At 37.2% G+C, this 23337-nt stretch overlaps 1 protein-coding gene across 18 annotated transcripts in view; it reads right to left on the bottom strand.

Annotated features, from left to right (window-relative positions):
- Positions 1-23337, bottom strand: part of LOC137002072 (microtubule-actin cross-linking factor 1-like) — a 184030-nt gene that overhangs the window by 117219 nt on the left and 43474 nt on the right. The window contains exon 1 of one of the 18 annotated variants that reach the window (XM_067361548.1): positions 20574-20949. The exons of 16 other annotated variants lie outside the window; for them this stretch is intronic. In XM_067361548.1, coding sequence (XP_067217649.1) covers positions 20574-20628 — 55 coding nt within the window. In that variant the 5' untranslated portion in view covers positions 20629-20949. Of the gene's footprint in view, positions 1-5840; positions 6486-20573; positions 20950-23337 lie in introns of those variants that run through there. One more of the 18 variants, XM_067361542.1, reaches the window with a different exon arrangement.

Below are 23337 nucleotides of genomic sequence, written 5' to 3'. Positions count from 1 at the left end.
CTCCTCTTTCGCTCTCTCTCCCACCCTTTCTTTCTTCGTGGTTATCACGTCTAATCTCTCATCAGGTCCAGTTGGACAGAGCTCCCTCCTGCGTGTATTCTCTTCTTTCTGTTTTGCTGCTTTCTGAGCGCAGGCTTTCTTCTCTTTCATTCATTTTCATTTTTAGATTTGCGTTACTCACTCCCTCTCCTTCTCTATGGTGGCACTCGGAGGCTGGCACAGCTCGTGTCCTCTTCTCTTCACTCCCTCCCTTACACGCCACTTCTGTTCCATTTGTCTTTCCATATGAACAACAAAGTCCAATCCATGAGATTCTGGGAAACAGGGAATGACATACCCCATTTCAAACTGAACATGGGAATCAGAAAAAGGATAAGACCCAGGCTCTTCATATTCTGTCTTTCTATAATCTATGCAATTAGCTGATCTCCCCTCCAGCCAGCCCACTTTATCCGATTAGTACAATATTACATTTGGGCTCCTTGTGACCACAGTTCTCTAATGAATGAACCCAGTTAGCACAGTAACATCTGGAACAGTGGTTCACTGAAACGGGTTTATTTAAATGGTAGATGGCAATGTGTAGAGAGCACAATTTTTGATGAAAACAAAAAAAACATTTACTGATTCAGTAAATTTTAACACATACACACATTAGTTTTCAGCGTGAATGCCGCGAAAAACACAAAACACATCTAAAACGGGAAAGAGCTGTGTGGTTGACTGCACAGATAGATTTGACAATTATATATATTTTACAGACTGTCAAAAGCGTCAGAAAAGAGAAGCAAATGGATCACTGCAATTCACAGAAACTTCAAGTTACAATCATACTCTATATATTGTAATGATATATATTTTATTGACAACTCATCAATTAATTATTTTGCATCTTATATTCTGCATAATCGGATGTTTTTAGGGGAACTGTGTAAATGCTAAAACAAACAATTATCAGTTTGAACTAAAGGTTGGACTCGATACAGTGTTCTGAAAGCTATAGAAAAGGGAAGCAAATGGATCGCTGCAATTCAAGAAACAATCGTATTCAATTGTTATATATTGTATTGACAACTCATCAATTAAATATTTAGCATCTTATATTCTGCATAATTGGATGTTTTTAGGGGAACTGGGTAAATGTTAGCTAAAGAAAAAAAGAAAGCTAATGGATCGCTGCAATTCACAGAAACAACTGGACTCCAGGTAGCGAAACAAGGATTTGCAGTTATTATTTTGTGTCAATAAGTTGCATTTTGAGGTAAAATCATACCATATATATTGTATTGTTATACACTGTATCGACAACTAATCAATTAAATATTTCCCATCTTATATTCTGCATAACTGGGAATATACACTGACAAAAACTATAAAGTTACAAGTTTTAGGGCTGGATGATATGACGGTATATATAACATTGATATAAGTGATCACCCAGATTTAGACCTACTTATATTGTATTTATATAAAGTGTTTGCAGGCAAATTTGCCTTATGTATTTCCCCGGCATCAAAATCAGGCACATATCAATATCCATGGATCACTGGATCTTTGGTAAGTTGTAAGGAACATCACATTGAGCCAAACCTGTAGTTTAAACTGATAATCGTTTGTTTTTACTCACGTTTTTCTCAGTTTCCCCTATTAAATCCAGTCATGCAGCAGGCTCTTTTGCCACTCAGTCCAGTTGAGGGAGCGTGTTCCGGCGGGAAAGTGATGTCAATATATGTGTCTGTACTAATATATATATATATATATATATATAGTATAATATATATATATATATATATATATATATATATATAGTATAATTAAATTAAATGTAAAATATTAAATATGTAAGCTAAGCAATAAGGTACGAGAGGCTGTGCTGTATCGTGAATAAGTCACGGCTGAAGGACAACCCTTTTAGCCGTGATTTATTCAAGATACAGCACTAGCTTCAAGTACCTTATTGCTTTTATAAAATGGTTACCACACAATACAAATATTAAAGCTAGAAATATGTACAAATAAAACTTTAATGAAGAAAACGTTTTCTAAAAGCCTTCCTTCCGCCGGAAAAAATAGTCCCTGACCGTGACCAGCAACAGAAGTTACATTTTCACACCATTAGATGGCAGCAAAGACTGTCTTTGAGTGTGTCCGTCAGTAGCGTAAAGTAAGACTTTTACATTGAAAAGACTGAATTGTTTTGAAAATGGAACAAGATGCAACTAACAAATGCTTTGTCAGTCACATGAAAACCCCTTAAATGTAAAAAGGACAAGATGATACATCGGACATTTAAACAGACTTTTAATTATGAACATAGGACTGACCTGAAGGAAAATGCTAAATAGGTAATAAACTCGCTCACTCGATCTTTTTCTCACAACACTCTTCTACATAATACAGTAACAATATCAATTGAGAACATACAGTTTACGTTGCTAAGAGTGGTTGCTAAGGGTGTTGTGTAGTGATACACAGAACCGTTGGGTGAAGCGGTCATAGTCTTGTTTTATATATAACAAGCCTTGTGAATAAAACACAGCTATTGACCAATCAGAATCAAGGACAGGAACTAACCGTTTTATAAATATAATAATAATAATAATAATAATAATAATATTTCACAATAAATGCAGTGCTGATGACCATAACAATACCATTTGTCATTTACAATGTGTGAAATTTCATAAGCTTGTGTGATTAAAGAAAAATAATATCTAGTTAGGTTAAAATTTTATGAGGTGAAAGTCAAATGTTTCACTCAGGACAATTCTCAGGGATAAAGAGGTGCTGGGACTATAACTGTAAGCCTCTGCAGGAGGAGCCAAAGCACTAATACACATTAAAACAAAGTCTATTAGTCTTGAGGTGTAGTAGCAGGATTCAGACAAGCACTGACCTAAGAGGACACTGGGATTGATGAATAACAGTGGACAGAACTCTGCATGTTGTTTGTTTTGGATTTGTGTACCAAATAAACCGCCCAGACTTGAGGTTTACCGCAATTGTATTGATACGTAACAGAGTATAACAGCAAGGACAAAAGGTGTTGCCAGCACAAACCAAACACAGACACACACATACAAAAGCTAATAACGGAATGCGCCCAACCCTGGTGCTTTACCCGCACCCATGTTCTGCTACACTTCCTGCTGTTGCTAATAATAACCTCTGTGGAGCAGTATTGCATCTCTTTCTCTTTTCAGTCTCTTCACCACACGCAGGCTATGACTGTTAGCATATACACTAGAGAATCAGACCTTGCGTAACCCATCGCTTGCTCACCCTCAGCACATATGCATGGGTGCAAATCATCTAAAAAGAACAGCCTCCCGGACTGACTGTACCACTCAGACATTTCCACAGATCAAGCCACATGAGAGTTACATAAGTAACAGTCTGCCTGACAGACAGACAGATTTGGCCACGTCTATCAAACTCTGACCTAAGGTTGTCACAATACCTTAATCTAATTTTACAGCTAAAGTGTCACAATACCACAAAACCATCATGTTGCTATGTTATGGTCAATAACCAAAATATACAAATTCTATACAATTTTGTCTAAATAAATTCTCAAAAAAAAATGCAACAAGTGAATTTAGGCATCACAACATTATTAGAAAAACAATGTTCATTTTGAGATATGCAAAAGCATACAATTAACAGTGTTATTAGTGTTTACAAAAATTTAATTAAAATTACACAATAATTGCTAATATCAAATATGAACTGATTAATATATACACTACTTTTCAAAAGTTTGGGGTCACTAAGGTTTTTTTTATCTAAAAAAAATTAATACTTTTATTCAGCAAGGATGCATTGATCAAAAGTGACTGTAAAGACATTTATATGTTACAAAACATATTTCTATTTTTGTAATGAATACTGTTCTTTTGAACTTTCTATTCATCAAAGAATAGTGAAAAAATATAAGGCAGCACAACTTTTAACCAAACTTTTGAACGGTACATAAAATAAAAAAATAAAAAAATCTGTAAAATTGGTAAAACAGATGGAAGAAATATTTTGTGCATCCCAAATAACACCACCAAATATACACAAAAAAACTACTGTTCAAAGAATCCTGTAGTGCCACCATTAAGTTTTAGGTAATGTGATACTGTACTCATGTGGCACCATGCAACACTATTGTGCCCAACCCGCATAGATACATCACTCCACATCGTCCCCATTTGACTTGATCCTTCCTGACTGACGGCAATCACCAATAATGCTCACCAGGACATTCAACATTACCCAGGGCAGCATCTGTCCTTCACCAAAAGCTCTGCAGTTCAAGTTTAAACTAGCCACATGGGTATAAAACACAAATCCTTTTCACACGTTCGTACTGCAGCAATATTTACAACTGTATATAGTGTGGCACGTGACAGTGAGCCGACAGCATAAATTACATTCGAGCTACAAGTAATGTTTACATGTCAAAGGCACTCTGCAGTGACAGTTTAATACTGTGTGAAGCTCATGATTATCAGTACCTTGTGAAATCGTAAAGTAACACGCTGTACTGTGATATGCTGACAAGTTTATTACAACAGAGCAGACAGCACTAATATAAAAGAACCTTGTAAGTGTTAGTATGGTTTTAATACAATAAAAACTGTGTGCACTCTAAAAACAAACGTTTTGGCTAAAAAAAATAATAAAATAATGATATATATGCAACAGTTTGGATCAATGGATTTAACCAACAAAGTGCACATAGTTAGATGAACTTAAAAAATTGTGTTTACGCTACAAATTATTAAGTTAATTACTCAAAAATAATTTGTTCCAACTAATTTGAACATAATTGAGTGTTAAAATTTTTTAAAAACATTTAATTCAATTAAGCATGCTGGGAACACTGAAAATTGGGCAGTGAATATGAATGTGCAAACATGAATAGGCAAATTAGTCCCCGCCTCCACTCAATCACACCAGCTCGGACTACCTGATCCACTAGGTCAACTGTAATAAATGCCACACAATGGCAAGTTGAAATATTGGTTTAATTCAGCCATATAAATTCGAAACTGATACAGAAGAAAAAGAAGAAAAGAGAATTATACAGAGTCATCTACAAGTCAATGTATCAGAATGGTCATGCGTTTTAGGTATCACCCTCTACAACGTCAGACACATAACGGTAATTGATATAATTAGCCTCTGGCTTGACTACGTTATCAAACAGCTAATAATGTGTTGCTAATGTTACAAAAACTATGTTCCCATTCACCATCAGGCAGCTTTCTAAAAATCAGCATCCTTAGAAATGCTCTGAACATCAGAAAGTTAGAGGAGAAAGACATAGAAAGTATATCATAACATCATAATATATCATTATGATATATTGTGCTCAGTGTTAAAATACCCACAGAGCATAACAAGAAATGATAGTAAACACCCTGCCCCACACGTTGACTGGATTATTACATATTTGTGACAGTAGGAAACCAGGACGGCTTCAAATTGCGTCTTTGGTTCACTGCAGTTTTAAGGAGAAAATACTCAGCTATGGTGTTGATTGATAAATTGGTTTGTCTTAAAGCATATTAAAACACCAGAGACATATAAACAACATTACAAACTTGATTTTCACCTAAACATTAAACATTAATGATCAACATTACGGTCAACAAAACTAATTAAAATGATGTTTGCAACTTAAAAGGTTTTAATTAAACCAATACATTAGAATTGCAACCACACATTTATGCAAGTTGTGGTAATACTGTAGATCACAGTCAACATAGGAAGTATAGGAAGAGGTGGAGCCCAAAGAGGAAACTATATCCTTCCACAGCTGGAGTGAGAGGGAAAGAAATATCCATTACCATAAAGACAAACAGCACTCCTGGTGTTCCGGCGTCTACGGCACAACCACACTCCAGTTACCGTCAGAAGGTGAACTGCCACAAAGAGCACTGGCAAGAAGATCTCTGGATCAAAAGGGTCCATAGCTTGATCTCAAACTCGGAATAACGTCTCAAACTTAACGTAACAGCATCTACAAAAATAATTAAATTTGCAACTTTGGTCTTCTTCAATCTGCATTGCTTGGATCCGTCCCTTATTTTCTCTTCTCCTCTTTCTATTTCTCTAGTTTCAGATATTAATCTCCACACTTTAGAAATCAAGAAAACGTTCAACTTTTCTCTCCAACTTTACCTACTTTGAAAAAGTAACTGCATCTAACTTAGTCTTTCTCTCTCTCCACTCCCTCCTCTCTCACTGACACTCTTACTCTGAATTCCTTTCCTCTGAAACAAGTGGCATGGTTTTAGCTATCGCTCCAAGAGCCGTTATAAACCGAACATGAACAAAGCAATGCAGAAAACCTAAAATGAGCAACAAAGTTTCTCTTCTGTATGTCTGCCCACATGGCTAACAGCTTATCCTTCCTGTATGTGACTGTGCATCTCCATTGGCGCTTGTTCACGCGACGTGGATGTGTCTGTTTATGCGTGTGTATCTCTGTTGCTATGAGTAAGCGCTGCTGCTCTCTTCCATATTTACACGAGACCTTCTACGGAGAGCATCCTCTTGTGAGCGATGCACTTGTCTGAGGGGGAAGAGGCAAATAGTGTTGATGGGTGTGTGGTGGCTGTTCCAGTGATCTCATTTGGGGTGAGTTACATTCATTGAATGTGTGAATGACATGAGAGCTAACTGTGCATGGTGTTATAGTCGTTTTGGCATAAACTGCCTTGTTTGTTCACTGAAATGCTGTATGTGATCATAGTGCAGTGATTCAGCATGAATCAAAGGTCTTACTGTAAGAGCCTATGACTGTAAATAGAAGTTTTTCAGCTGACCTTACACTCAGCACAGATGGTGCTATGACTCCAAATGCATGTCATTTTGGGTGTGCCTAAAGATGTGTGCAACGGCATGAAGCTATAAGCAGAATCGTTGTGGTTTTGCGGTGACAGGTGGGCACATTAGCAACTTGATTCACTGGACGTGTCATATGATGTAATTTGTCCATGTCAGGAACATCCAATATTCTTTACCAGTGCTATAGTTCTGTCCAATCAAGTATAACCATTTGCCAGCCATGTCCAATAACGGATAACCACTTTCTCTGTTGTGTAGCAAGTATTAAAAAAGTGAAAAGGGGAAACACAAAAGTGAAAGGGACTTTACAAAAAGAAAGGGTATAGCGTGACAGGAGGAGATAAAGAAAGTGACTGAGGACAAGTGTGCTAAAAAATTGAGTAACAGCTGCAAATCTGCGGCAGCAGTGTTAAACCACACCACTCTGAGGTTTACATGCTAGTTACAAGACCTACTTTGAAAAGAAAACAATTTAAAGACAATCTTAAAGGTCACAGCATTTTTTTATACTTTATATTATATATATACAGCTATGGAAAAAATTAAGAGACCACTTAACATTGATTTCTGAACTTGGAGTGGTCTCTTAATTTTTTCCATAGCTGTGTATATATATATATATATATATATATATATATATATATATATATATATATATATATATATATATATATATATATATATATATATATATATATATATATATATATATATACTCAATAGAAATATAAAAAAACCTAATACAATGAGAAAAAAACTAAAGCTTAAATTAAAACTAAAAGGAAAACAACAGCTAATTCAAAATATTAATAAGTACTATAATATTATATAAATAATACTGAAATCACTTTATCCAATTCAGACAACATATAAAATACATGATGAAATTATGCATTACATTACAATTCCACAATTCCATCCTTGACAGATCTTGTGACTTTCAATGACAGAATTTTTTTTCTACAGGTCTGTGCATTTTTTTCTCTCACTTCTACTCCTCCAATAAGAACCACACTGTAAAAAAGAATTGTTGGTTTAACTTAAAGTAAGTTACCTGGTTGCCTTAAAATTGAGTTAATTCAATGAAGGATATTAGTTTAATCGACAGAAACTCAAAATCTTATGTTATCTGAACCACATTATATAAGTTGATTTGACAAAAGAAACAATGTTGTGATAACAAATCATGAATTTTTTTTTTTTTTCCCAATGCAGGATCCTCTAAAATCAGACTGCTGGAGATCACTAAATACTTATTCTCCAAAACACAGTTTAAGGCACATAAAGCAGCACACACTTCAATACAGCACCATGAACTCTCTGACTGTGCAGAAACACACAAAGGTCAAATGAATGCTAATAAGACGACAGCAGCAAATGACATGGAAAGCCGAGATCATAAGATCACGGGTGTTCCTAAAGGTCCGGTTCAAATGCTACTAGAATGACTGAAGAAACACAATGAAGTCTGTTTACACAGCGCTCAGCTACAGGACAAACAGAATATGACACATGACTCACAGGTAAGCTGTAGGGAAAGGCACAGATAACATGGAGATCCCTAGCAAATTTAAATATGAAATTCAAAATGAAATTGCAAACTGACAAGGACACCCTGATGTCTAACCCACACACACACTGTAACCCAAAATATAATTTAGTGTTCTTGCACTACAATATGTCATCACCATTTCTGTCCAGAGGTTCTCCTCCAAATCAAACACAAGGTCACAGGAAATATGCTGACCGCAAACAAAGGCAGGGCGTAGGGAGACAGGCGGAAGAAACACCACTGTGATAAAGCACATTCATGAACAATATGGCTAAAAAAAAGTCACAGCCAGCATTATTTTCCTGTAACAGCACTAGTTTATCAGTATAATTATTTATAAGTAAATCCAATGTAAAGCAATAAATTCTATATAGCAAAATTTAAACTACAACATTGCCCATTGTGTTAAATGAGAGTAAAATTCATGAATATCTTATGATATTATAAACATTAGCATCATTATTTTCTGTAAATCTGTTCTGAAACAATTTGGAGCATATTGTGAAAAGCACTATATATACTTAATCAATTAAGAATAAGTGGTTGATCTGTTCTTTCATGTTCTGAAAGATCATTATGATGAGTAAATAATGACATAATCTTTATTTCTGATTTATTTCCTTTGGATTCATTTCCCAAACATGAAAGCAATTTTGCTTAGCAATTTGAAGAATGACTGAACACAACAAACCTCTAAATACACAAACTTAGCTAATAAATAGTGTCCTCATAATGTTGGCAGTTCACTGTAATACCAAGAAACGATGATAGGGGGCAGTGTGGTAACAGTCAAGCATGTGAAGACACATAGCCCAACTCTCTCATTATTAAGCCAAAGGCTGCACTGCCACTTCTAATGCCAACAACAGTCACACAACATCAACTGGTCTCAGATCTGTTACTTTTCACCCGGCTGATAATGACGACAGACGTCAGTAATCTACCAAACATTGCACAGGTGAAGCAACACAGAAACTCGTGTGAAACTCACAATCATAATGAAACTGCAGAACTTTGAAGGAACAGGGAAAAACCACAAGAGTATTCATCTGGAATTTAAAGAGATAAGCCTAATTAACACACTTAAAACTTCCACAAACGCCAACCAAATAAACACAGAATAGGAAATCCTTTTTATACCAAATAAAGTTCTCGATACCGACTGGCATGCTGCAGATTAACAGGTAGTGCGTGTCTTGACAAGGTGAATGGACAGCACTTATCACATGTAACCCATCCCTGTTTAAATATGCTTGAAGGTGCCATTAAAAGATTACATCAAACTGAGCTGCAAACTGACTTAAGACAAGAGTTGATCTAAGGATACTACCTACACACACACACACACACACACAGCAGAAAGCACACACAAATCACACAAACAAATACAACTGACACGGTACGGAGGCAAAGCTTAACGCAGATTTAATCTCACTGTCTCAGACCATCTAACAAAAACACTTTGTGCAGACAGTCTAAGTATACTCTAAATATTGCATGAATGAAGCGGCCCTGTGGAACCTATACAGGGACCGTTATTCTGATGACATGACATGCTCTATAATACATCCAAATAGTAAACAAGTTTTTGTAACATATACAGTTTATCTGTGCTTAAAAAGATTTTCCAACAAAACGAATGGCATATTGTGTGCAAAGTGTAAACGAAAGAGGTTGCCCTATTTGCTCAATCACAAAAAAAGTTATTTATTTATTATTATTAAATTTGTTATTTTTTTTTATTTTATTTTTTAAAATAAATTTTATTGCATCTGCACTATTTTTTGTCTATGAGAGTTTCTTTTCAAAATGATTTCATTTACATAAAATAAAATATATTGTTTTTGAGATTTTACAGGAAAGAGAATATTCAATGCGCTAAAGGGGTCAAGCAGCCAACCAGGACAGGAAACAGGTGAGATTTATATAATATTAAAAAAAAAAAGGAAAGTGAAATATTGTCAAAATGAGAAAGAAATCCCAGCATGACCACCAGGTGGACCATGCAATGCTGGTGCTGACAGATACTATCTGAGCTCATGCCAGGATAGGGCCTCTTAAGACAAATGCGAATGGACCATCATAAATAAACCTAGCTAACTATCACAGCGTCACTTTGAAGGGACACCCTTTCATTAACTGTCGACACAGTGTTCGTCTTTAAAGTTCATCTGCCATGAAGTCAGTGAACCTAGAGACAAGCTGACTGTTTGTGTGTTGGTGTGTGTGTGGACACTGACACCCTGGCTGCGTCAGAGCCGATGGCCGAGTTGCCTGGACTTAGTTCAATGCAGTTTTAAAAGGTCCTTTTTATTGAGCCACTTTGCTACTGCAGCCAGGAAGTGAACCACAGAGTCATTAGGCAAACACAGAGAGACGGTCCATACGAGAGGAATGAGGTAGGGAAATAAAGAAAAGATTTACTCGCACACCTCTGTGGCAAAAGAGCGCAAGTCTCTCATCCCTCTCTTTCACCCAGGAGCCAAACCTCCAGAGCTGATGACAGGCTTACTTAATCACAGGTTAATAGTGGGAAAAGAATTGAAGGGGGGAGTGGGGGGAAGGGATATGGAGAGAGACAAGGTCGTGAGAGAGACAAATTTTAAGAAGAGGTCAGGGATGGGAAAGGACAGAGACCGGGGAAAGAAAGAAAGACAGAAAAGATGAAAAGAAGGGGTGGAATGTAGGGAGTATACACAAATACAACACAGAAAGAAAGAATGTTACATCACCTCCTTTTTCCCCTGCTCCTGTCATCACCACGGCAACCCGTAAATTAGGTATCGGCCTTGCCCTCTGTCACCCACTCGACCCCTCATAAAAGACCTCTATTTCCTTGTGTGGTGCCAAAGGAGACACCTACCACAATGTCCAGCTGATGCATGTCCTCCAGTGGAGGGAACTTGGGAAAGTTGACAATTATTAACCTCAACTTTGCCAAAATGTTTTCAAAAGTGAAGGTGAGATGGTTGGTGTTGTTTGCTGCCATAAATATGGCTAAAGGTATTGGGCAAAACTTGAAGAGTTAATACTGAAATTGGGGATATGAATTAAGCCCAAAATATACTTCAGTTTTTATGTGTACATTAGGGTGACAATTTGACAAATTTCGTCATTAGCATAATATGCGCCTACTGTACGTCTACAGCCCGATTTTCGAACCGTGCTTAAGCCTTGTTTATACTAAGCCTTGTCATTTTGTAAATGTAATTAATTTGGACAAGCGCAAACTGGGTGCTAGCAAGATGCTGATGCATTTTTGCCAAGCATATCCTTCGCCCTCAAGCGTATAAACCAAGCTTTAAGCAGTAGTTATACTACGTTTTTTACACGTACGCTAGTGTATGCGCACAGTCGAAATGCACAGCCTTGCAAAGTATACTTCATTAGACTTGTACGCGTACACAAGCCTTCGACCCATGCACAGTTTTGAGCTCTTACCGTGAGTTAGAACCCATTTAATTATCTTTGTATTCTTTCATGCTAGAGTTGTACAAATGAGGGTACTTTCTAACCTCTTCGCACAATCTCTCATCTATGTAGGCCTCCACTGTCGCTGTAGCTTGCATGCGTTCCAGTCTGTTCTGTTTATACAGTTTTTCTTTGAATACCTTGTGAATCAACACCCCCAGGGCACAGTTGCCACCTTGTGGATAATGTGCGACCTGAGTACAAAAATCCGGTGGTGTGCGTACGAAATTCGCGTAAAAAAGTAAAGTATACTTTGGGCTTTACTCTGTACGATCAGCTCACAGGTTGCAATTAATTTTTTGCAAAAATTTGTTTGTCCACAAGGTGGCAACACTTCCCTGGCCTGCTGTTTCAGTCAAAAAAGAAACGGATGACATAGAACAACAACAAAAAACGGAGGTAGGAACAACATTAGCACTGACAAGCACTTGTGTGAGGGGTTAAAAAAACAATTCTAGTTTAAACGAGTACAAAGACATTTTCTCACTCATAACTTCAGGAGAGAAATAGCACAGACACCGGTCTTTCTACAGAGCATGTGTCAAGAACCTGTGTTTGTGCAAGCTATCAAATGGAGTAACTTTTGAACATTGGGCTGTACTTATACACCAAGTGTTTGCGTCAAAACTTAAGTATAATTGGGCTTTAGGGATGTCCCAAATCAGATCGCAAAAAGCAATATTACATAATTTTTTCAAAATCAAGTCATGCAATTATGGTGTTCATGACTGAACATTGCCGAAACCTCCAAGTATGCAGGATCTTGTGCCCATTCTCGATTAGTATGCTGTGTTTGAGACGGGTTTCACAGGGATGTGGAATGGCACAGAGCGAGAAGCATTTAGCATGAAGAGTTTCACAGCTGAGCTTTGTGTGTGCTCAGTGCAGCCAGTCATGCACTGTACCATGGGAAAGGGCCACCAAGAACATCCACTTCAACAAGAAAAAAGGCCTTGTGTCCATCAGCATGTGTGTGTCTGTGTGTGTATGATGCTAGTCATGCTCATGGGGTTCCATTAGGATGGACAAACCCATTCAAACTAGTCCTTGAAAGTAAAAAAAAAAAAATGTAAATGGTAAGGAGGTCTAAATGTTGTCAAACAGTAAAAATGCACATTTTCTTAAAATCGACAATGCATCAAATGACCAGTCGCCTTGTTAATGAGTCTGACCGCAGCTGCTTCATTAAGGAAAGGTAATCCGTTTTTAACGAGCCACTCCAGGCCTGAAGCCCAAGCCTCGCTGAGAAGGACTGGACCCTTGAGGGCTTCGGCTTGTTTGAAGTGTACCACATTGCCTAACTACAAAGGACAGGAGAGATGGAGGGCAAAAAGGGGAAAAGACAAAGATTATAAAAGCTAAGAACAAAGGAAGCGGTTATTGAGTGTTTAAATTGTATGTGCTGTCAGTATCAAAATGAAATCATCCATCACAATCTTGCAAAAGTTCTGATGAAAAATATTTAACTGGGAAGATGAGAAATTATTGCTTCATACTTAAGGTTAGGGGTTTTTCTGACGCTAAAACTGCTCAGAATACCTTAGCAACCATCCACAACACATTAATGTTGTGCAAGTGAGTTTTGCGCACACACTACCCACATTTTCTTGAAAAAATTCAAGGTTAAATAGGTGTTTAAATTGAATGCCAGAGGAGAAGAAAATGGTGAGAGAAAAGAGAATTAAGTGAGATATTGGGGCCATAAGAGGGAAACTGAAAGAGAGAAGCATGGGGGCCCTAGCATCCATTCATCTGATCAACAGGCCACAACCAGTACAGAAGAAACAAACAAATATGCATGAATGTAAGAGCTCTCTCTCTCTCTCTCTCACACACACACACACACACACTTACAGGCAATGCCTTTAGGAGGCCAATATAAGGTGTCCTCCAGTTTATCCACCTGTTTACAGTACAAGAAACAGTCAATATCTAACAACTCTTCTCTTACAGAGCACAATTTCCTGGTTTATTGTTCACTCTCAGTATAATTTATTTACATTTGCCACTTTCTTTCTCTCCCTTTTTACACAAACAAAATAAACCCACTGGCAAGGCATATCTGCATTGATTTACTGGGATGGTTCTAAGTAATAAAATCTTTCCCACGCTGTTGCAAGAAGAGCACTCCAGGAATCAGAGTGAGTGTGACGTAATGGGAAAAAAGTGTTTTAGGTTGTGATGTAATGGAAGTAGTGACGATCGCCTGTATTGTGACATACATCTGAGTGAAACAGATTATCGGAAATGACGGGACTAGTTCTTTCCATCAGTTGTTGATTGGATGGATGGAGATATGGATGCGAGCTTGAGGTCGATTTTAGGAAAGGGGTAGGGTTTAAGTGGACTAAATGAATGGAGAAGTCTGGCATACGTCACCAGAGAGCAATCTATCGTTTCACAAGAAGATCGAGTTTGATAACACATTGTTAAAAACTACGAGCTCAAACTAAAAGAAAAAGAAAAGAAACATATGCACGGATTAATTGTTCACAATAAGATGCATTTTGAAAATGATACCTTACATGCTGCATGGGTTTTATAACAGCACAGGTATTATCATTCACAAGATAAAGCTGCTATCCAAAGCTAAAATTCTACTTGACAAAAAGGGAAGCTTGATGGATTGGTGATAGATGATCACAATGCCACTAAGCTCAAGCTCAACTCTTACATTTCAATTCAGACTGAAGGTGCAGTGTGTGTCACTGTAGCACTTAAGTTTAGGGGTTTTTCTGAAGCCAAAACCACTCAGGATATCTTAGCAACCATTCACAACACCTTTTTGTTGTGCCACTGAGTTTTGCACAGACACCACTCGCATTTTCTTGAAAAAAAAAGGTTAAATAGGTATTTAAATTGAATGCCAGAAATAAAAACAAACAAGTAAGTAAAATTTTCATTTAGAATTATTTGATGACAAATCAACTGCCAAGAAAATAATATAATGGTGAAGGTAATAAGAAAGCAGTAAGAACTAATCAATCACCCACCATAATGAAAGCTTGAGAAGTCAAAGTTAATTGTAGATCAGCAATAAACATCGACCCGTATCAGTTGATCGTTCTATAAGTGGTTTAGTTTGAGATACAGAGAGCAGATGTCAAGGTGGAAAATCAACATAGGGACAGAAACAGAATAAAATTGTGTAAGCCAGAAGGTCAAAGGTGTGTTGTGGTGTTATAAACATGTTTTTATTGACAAAAACTGATATGAAATTAGCTGCCTTGAAAGGCTGTTAAATACATAAGCTACAACAACAACAACATGCAAGATAACGTCCATCAGGTGACCTTCTAAAATTATTATATCAGCTGAGTTCAGTTTTGCTGAAATTGATCAGAACTAAAATGAATTATGATTAGGAACAGTATACACTGCAAGGAATATGGAATGTCAAAGCACCCCAAACACATGCAAAAAGACAAAATATTCTCGAAATGAAGCAAGCAGAACTGATCTATAATTAAAAAAAAAAAATGGATCTAAAAACAACAAAGACTGGTATGAAAAGGAAATGACAGGTTTTGAAACCAAAGCCCCTGAGCTGAAACATGGGAGGACTGGTGGAAAGACAAAATGTTCGCATGAGGAGTCACTATCACTAAATGTCTTGTTTGAGTCAGAGTTGCAGTATGAAAATGAGCAAGGCTCAGGGGACTGCTGGGAACTCCTACACAAAACACAATCACACCCATATGCATATCACAAGCCTGAAACAATAGATCTTCCCACCACAATCTCTACAGCCATAATTACACTCTAATTATCCTCTGTGATTATGGAGACAGCAACCAGTCACATAACTTGGTTGTGGAACCTTAAAGAGAGTGCGGCTCACCGCCATATGACAAGATATATAAAAGAGTTGTGCATACTGGTAATAAAAAAGCACAGTGGTATCAATTTTACCATGGCATGACATCATGATTTTACACCTGACACATGTAACATTGTGCTGCTATTCAGAGCAGTTTTGTAGTTAGTCCAAAGAGTATGACGTGTAAAAAAATAAATAAAAAAAAATTAATAAATAAAAACTACATTGCCTTGTTAAATTAATATTTCGACAACGCTGTTTCATTCTGTAATTTATACACTACCGTTCAAAAGTTTGGGGTTGGTGTTTTTTTTTTTTTTTTATGTTTTAGAAAATTATTTGATCAAAAGTAAAAGTAGTAATAATGTGAAATTAAAATTAAAAACTTTTATTTTTTAATATTTTAAAGTATAAATTATTTTTTTGATGACAAAGTTGGATTTTCAGTAGCCATTTCTCCTGGTTATGGTGTCCCATGATCCTTCAGAAACCATGCTAATATGCTGATTTGGTGCTCAATGAATATTTCTTATTATTATCAATGCTGCAGTTGTGCTGCTTAATATTTATGTGGAAACATACATATTTTTTATAAAACATTTTTAGGATCCTTTGATGAATAGAAAGTTCAAAATAACAGCACTTATTTGAAATAGAAATCATTTGTAACATTGCACTTGTCTTCACGTTTTCTTTTCATCAATTTAATGTGGCATTTATAATTGAAATAATTAATTTCTTAATAAAAAAACAAATTTTGACCCCAAACTTTTGAATGTTAGTGTTTATTAAATCAAAGCCAAATTGGTATTTATCAATTCAAGTAATTTACACACTTCATATTTCAGCCAAATTAATTTCTCAACCAATCAGCTTAACTTTTTTTTCTTTAATAAAAAAAAAAAAGTATTAAAATGTATGAAATCTCAATCTCAAAAGAACAACAAATCTATTAAATCACTTCATTAGCCATCTAAGGCTATTTAATTGTTGCCTAAGTTATCAATACAGATGTACCAGAGGCTGGTATCCTACCAAAGACAAAATCTGGTATCGATCCATCTTAATTACACAGTGAATGATTTGATATATGAGAAAGGCAATGAAAAACGCACTTTAAAAGAGATTGACTTAAAGAACATCAATACAACAGAATTGGCACTTAACTGTACAGTTTAGCCAAATTTAGGACATGCCCACAGAGGGCATGACAGGACCATTTAATAACGATTTTAGCATGGCATCATTCCATCAGCAGTGTTTTTTCTGTTTTGAAGTTGGTTTCTCATCTGGGTCCACCACACCCAGCTGGCACTCAGGAGATATGCAGAGTGCTTATCTCTGTCAGTGCCTTGGCCTGTGCGCGCTGCCATAATAGGGGACTCCTTCGTGCCTTACAGTATATGTGCACCTCCGCTATGGCTGCAACAACAATAGTTGATTAAGTAAATAATAAATCAACTTTATCAAGGATATTTAGCACTTTTCATTGTGAACCGAGAACCTCCACCAGTGAAATGGCTAAAAATGGTGAAAACTGATTAAAAAGCCATTAAATGTTACTGAAGTTGTCAAACTTCAAACTGGAGCATGCAAATACATGCCAACTGAAAGAGGGAGCACAACTTTTTAGATCAAAACCAAATTTGTTGTTAAACATCAAATTTAATCTATGTTTTATATTATACATGACTGATACTTGTCAATTGTTGGAAAAATTGTACCTGCTCACACTGACACAAACTCACACATACAATTACACAAGCATGCACGCACAAGCAAACAAAGTAGTCTGAACTTTGCTCTATGGGCAAAAAATAAAAATAGAGGGAAAAACCAGACCTATAACACTGTAGAGTTAGTCAGTAAGAGATGACCAGGAAATCCTCCCTCAGCCACCAGCTGTGTATCCGTTAATTCAAATTATCTGATATTTTACAACTCTTAATGTACCTAACATGATCCAGGCCAGGCACTCCGGCACAGAGTCAGTGACAGTGGCAGGCAGGTCTGCCACTGTGTGAGTAAATTTGGTTGGCCGTGAGGTCTGGGGGCAGATCAAATGTTCTTTATGGTATGTGATGATTTAATCAAGGGTAGGAAACACATCAGGGCTAATAGTTAGCTGATCAGTAACACCAGAGTACTCTGGTCCAAAGGGGTTTACTTGAAACAGTCAGGAAGCCTGCAATTACAGCCAGCACTTTCTGTAAACTCTGCATGCGTGACAGACTTACGTGAGACAATAGAAATTCTGAATACTGAGGGGGTTGTAGCAGGATGTGATATGAGGTCAAATAGTAACCGAATTAACAACTTTACAGGTTGGCTCACATAGATGGCAATGATAATCAAATATATCAACCAATATTTGCACAGTTTGTTTCCAAATATAGATATCAGCATCAGGCACTGGAAAACCCCTTACCAGTCTAACACCTCAAAAAAAGAAACAGGAAATAATCCCCTCAAATGTAATTTTGCACTGTTCTGACCAAAGGAAGGTGAAAGTGGTAATCAGCCATGCAAACAAAAGTAAAATAAATAAATAAATAAAAAATAACTCACTCTGATACACATTCTGACAAATGAGAATTATAAAGAGACAGGAACAGTTGCACTTTCGGAAATGACAAATAACAGTGTCCATGACAAAGAAAAAGGAAAAATATTTATACTAAGAAAAAAGAAAATAATGCTAAAAATCTTTAAAAAGAAAGCAAAAGGGGAAAAAATTTAATCTAGATCTTTATGAATTATTTATTCACAGGACTGTTGTATCAACCCCCCCCCCCCATCCCCCTCCCATTTTTCCCAAAGGACAACAAAAAAAGGACCCAAATTCAAATTCTCTGCATCTGCCTGATGACAAACTGATCCAACCCTTTCACATCCTCAAAACAGACCCTACGCATTCCTATTCATCAAACATTATGTCTGTAGTGTATGAGCGCCTAAGGCTATGTTGATATTTACAGAACAGCTTTACAAAGCTCTGCAGTATGTAATAAATTGTATGTTTGCACAGATGGGGAGTTGGATGATGCAAAGCTATTATTCTCTGCCAGCTGTCTGACTGTATATGTGAGAGGTGGGGCGTGTATTTTGATGAATAAATGCTGAGTATGGACTCAAGTGTAATGTTGAAGAATGCAATCTGTTTTTAGGCCTTGAAGAAGCCTAAAGTGCACAACAGTAAAGACCTCAGTGAGAAATGTGTGCAAGTGTGTTAGAGGATGGACTGTCTGCGGCTTGGTGGTGAGCTTGCCGAGTCTGAGCCAGTGTTGAGGGGGATTGAGCCTAATCAGGGTTAGGTGGATTATAGTTCTGGGGGGAGACGGCACAGCAAGTCAAGCCACAGTGACCAGATTTCAAGAGACAAACACTACCAGACGCACATAACTGCTGTTCTTAACTATACTTACACACCAACACATTCATCTAACATCTGTCTTTAAACATGGCCCAAGTACCCCAACCTGTAACATCATCCAGCAAAACAACAAACCACAGCTATACCTTACTTAATTCTACTACACTACTCTTTATTGGAATCTCTGGTTCTATGAAGAGCCTTCAACATCAATGGAACCTTTCCATTGCACAAAAGGTTTCTTATAGTGGAAAATGGTTTTTAGATTATTAAAGTGTTCTTCAGTGTTCTTCAAACTAAGAAAAAAATGTTATTTTGAGAACTGAGTGTATGGACACATCACTGTCTTTAATAGCCTTACATGACTTTTACTGATATCAACTAGTAGTATCCTCAAAAATAATCTCCTTGAAACTTAACCTTAACTTTTGGCCATTTAAATTATATACAATGCCCGTTCTCAACATGGCAGGCCTTAGACAATAGCGTTACTGTCTAGGTATTACTAGAGTCCAACATACCCACCACACCCACCCCATGTTGCTCCATATGGTCAACACACTTGCGGTTGATTCCATCCACTAAAAGCCATGTGCAAATGTCGGCCCCATGATCTGGGATTGAATTACAAAGGAAATAAATACCGTACCATCTTCAATTAACAATATAAAAAAAAAAATTTAAGGTGACTCTTTGGCAACATCTGCAAAAAATCTAAAGGGTATGTTCAAAATGACGGGTGTCATTTGAAGTTATAAACAGATAGGTGCTTCTGCAAACCAATAAGAAGTCATATGGCTGTCAAGTGATCACAGCAAGAAAGAGTCTAAAGATGAACTACTCCCTTTAAACAAATTATGACCATTCAGCACAGCTGCTGAGGAATACACCCTCCCTGTTCAAAACACACACTCATTCACGTGCATAAACTTAGCCACTAAGCCATTATTGTGGGCAGGATTATCTGACGGACACCACCGACCAATGACATATACGCAAACAAAGCCTCAATTTCCACACCAACCTCAAATGTCATAGCTCAATAAACAGTTAATCACTAATAACTAGTGACTGACTTAAAGCTACCATAGCAACGTATTTCAATGCTTTGGAGCGCCTAAGGGAAGGTGAAGAGGTGAGTTTACTTTGATCCCAGTAGACTTGATTCACATATTGGTGCATTTGCTCCCAACCGACTATGAGCAAAAATCTCCCTTCATCGAAGGACTAGTGTCTGCTCTTAGTATCCGCATGACAACACGGTTACTACAGAGTTAACATGCTAATGTACAACAGCCGACCTCTTCATTTGAATCCTGCCTGCACTTTACCATCGATTTAGCTCTCAACATGCTCATGGGGTCAATCACAGAAACCTTCAGTTTACGGCATATCAGTGTGAGCTAACTTTCCAAACAACTGCAACACATGCACAGACAGATTATAAGCTATGTGGAATATTTTGTATAAGGCAAATTACCAATTAGCAACAAAACATGTTGAATGAAACCAACCTTTCTTTTCCTCGAGTTCCTGAAGATACTGTCGGTATGATGCTGTAGCGCTCATTTCACCACGGCAATAAAGGAGAAAATAAAACTGAAGCAACTAAAAAGTGAGGGAAAACTATGGGTAGAAATGGAAGTTTAGAAACTGAAAGGAACTGAGAGGTTGTTCCAAGTTTGTTTAAAAGACAAAAAAGCGGGAGAGGCCTCTTTGGAAAGCTAAAGGCTCCATGGAATCCAGCAAGTCACCAATCCATAGCCAGCAGGAAAATCCAGTCGCTCACTTCCTGTTCCTTTCTCTTGAATGTCTTATTAACCGCTGTAGTTTGCTTTCAAGTCGCTGCGCGTGTGTACCAGCCGGCTGTCTGGTAGCTCTGAGAGAGTGCCGTGTATTAGAGCCGGATAGAGGAACTGTACTTTGACCACAAGACAGGTGATGTCACTGCCAGAGCTCGAGCATGTGTTGTACTCCCTGCATGACTCAGGCTCTGTGTGTATAAATCGCTAAGGAAATTTTTGCATCCATATATTGGGCTGTGTGTTCAGCTTGAACAAACAAATCCTATCGCTATCTCATGGTAGTTGTTATGATCTTTGATATATTGATAGACCAGAGAACCTATCTAGGACCCACACTGTAGAATTTAATTCAAGAATGTAAAATAATGACATTTCTAAGAATAAAAATGAAAAATACTTTGTTTGATGGAAGAAGGATGAAAGGAAAGCATTTCAAAGGGATTTAACAACTGACTGCAGTCTCTGTCTTTAGTTACTTTTTTATCTTGGAGGAAGGTAAATAAGGTAGTGAAAGATCTAACAACCTTTGCTTTCACCTTCTGTCTAGAGTTCAATAGTTAAAAAGATACAATATTCAAAACAACAACACTACTTTTACTTGAGGCATAATCTACAAAAAAACCCACGTGGCCTCTGCTTCCATTGTAACTTTCGACAAAAACATAACATAGCTCTTCCAGACAAAACAAATTGTAAAAAGTCAAAGACTTCACAGCCAAAACATCTTAACATTCTCACAACATGTTTTAAAAAGCACTCTTACACAAGCACACCCAGGAGTCACTAATGCCCGTGAGAATGAAAATCTCATGTTGTATTTAAATAACTGACTGCAATTAGCAGTGATTAGCAAAAAGGCTTGAGAAAAACATTGTGCTATTCATTATATAATCAAAGGGAGCTTGGATGCAAATAAACAGCCTATGGACGAGTGAAATAGAGAGATGGGGAAATATAACGAAAGATAAAGTGGAATTCCATTTACACTGTTCAAACTTGAGCTTAAACATTGTTTTTCTACGTAGGGTTTGTCAAGGCATATTAAAGTTTAGGATGAAATTTAATTTATTTATCCGTTTTGTAAATTGTAATTTTTTTTGTTATACTGTTTGAAAGTCTCCTCATATCCTGATAGCAATCACTATGTTAAACGGACTAAATTTATTTGTATAAATATATGTCGTCTGTGGAAGGCGTAGGACCCTAAAATGTTCATCCAATCTTTATATTCAGTCAAAGACTATAGAATAACAAGACATGTCACTCGTATTGTTTTGAATGGGAGAAAGTGTAACATGCAATATGGCGGAATAAGTCCCGCCTTCTAAATAAGAGCCAATCACCGACTGGTAAAGTCATTGTGTCAATGCAGCAGCTGTTAGAAGCACCGGTTTCTATAGAAACAGTCAGATGCGCGCCTCTGAAACATGGCAGAAGAGATGCGCATTTAGGTCTGCGCATGCGCATTAGCTTGATCCAGACTAAAAAATACAGTTTTTTGTCATGATTTGAGCGTTTGGATAAAACATTTATAAGACAGCTGTTGTCAGATTTCATTGGTGATTTCAAATATGACATGTAATCGTAAGGTTGGCGAACAGTTTTGGAGAATTTGATGTTTCCCCATTCAAAGAGATAGGGCATGATGCCCAGGATGCCCAAGAGGCGTTGCAAAGATGGCCGCCGAGTGAAATGACTTGTCTTAAAGGGACTTTGATTCAGTCCAAATGAAATGATACGATGTCCTACCTGCCTGTCAGCAAATGTTTTTACACACCCTCGCACACCCTGTTCGTGCAGAAGTACTTTCATGCTATGCAGAGTTTATACAAGACCTCAATCACAGAGCAATGCAAACAAACAGCAGCCATCTTTTTTAGTTCCTACTGAATCAAAACAGTGAGCTTATGCTACATTCACATCATAACTACTGTAATTAGGAGATGGTAATCTCTTCAGAATTATGCGTTTCCATGTCAACAGTATCAAGACTGAAATTAATCTGCAGCAGTCAGGTACAAGCTCTCTAAATTGTTTACATTCATTATTATTGTAATGTTATGTGCTTTGAGACGTGAGGTAGTTTAAAGCCGTCTCTTTTGACACTTTGCCGAGAGCAGCTGTGTGTGCATTCAGTGTTTTTGAGGAGGCGTGGCTTTGGACGATAATTTGCAGGGAGGGTGGGATTGTATGCTGTTAATGATAACAGGCTAACGTTAACATTTCCCAGATCACTTACTGCACCTTTAAGTTTATTTTTTTTATGGTGAAAACAACAGTCGGCTTAAACCCCACCTCTCCAAAATCAACTGCAAGATCACATTCATTTTTGAGTGCAACGCCCACATCTCAAAATCCAATCAACTTAGGGCTAGAACCAAGTCCCCACCCTACATTTTTTTCTTTTTCATTAATCCATTACACTCAGATGTACACCTCAAATTGGAAGATCTGTTGCAACTAGTGTTTCATT

This window comes from Chanodichthys erythropterus, chromosome 15 (assembly GCF_024489055.1).
Source record: "Chanodichthys erythropterus isolate Z2021 chromosome 15, ASM2448905v1, whole genome shotgun sequence".
Taxonomy (NCBI): domain Eukaryota; kingdom Metazoa; phylum Chordata; class Actinopteri; order Cypriniformes; family Xenocyprididae; genus Chanodichthys; species Chanodichthys erythropterus.
The sequence above is the reverse complement of the archived record's forward strand: the minus strand, read 5'-3'. Positions and strand labels throughout refer to the sequence as shown.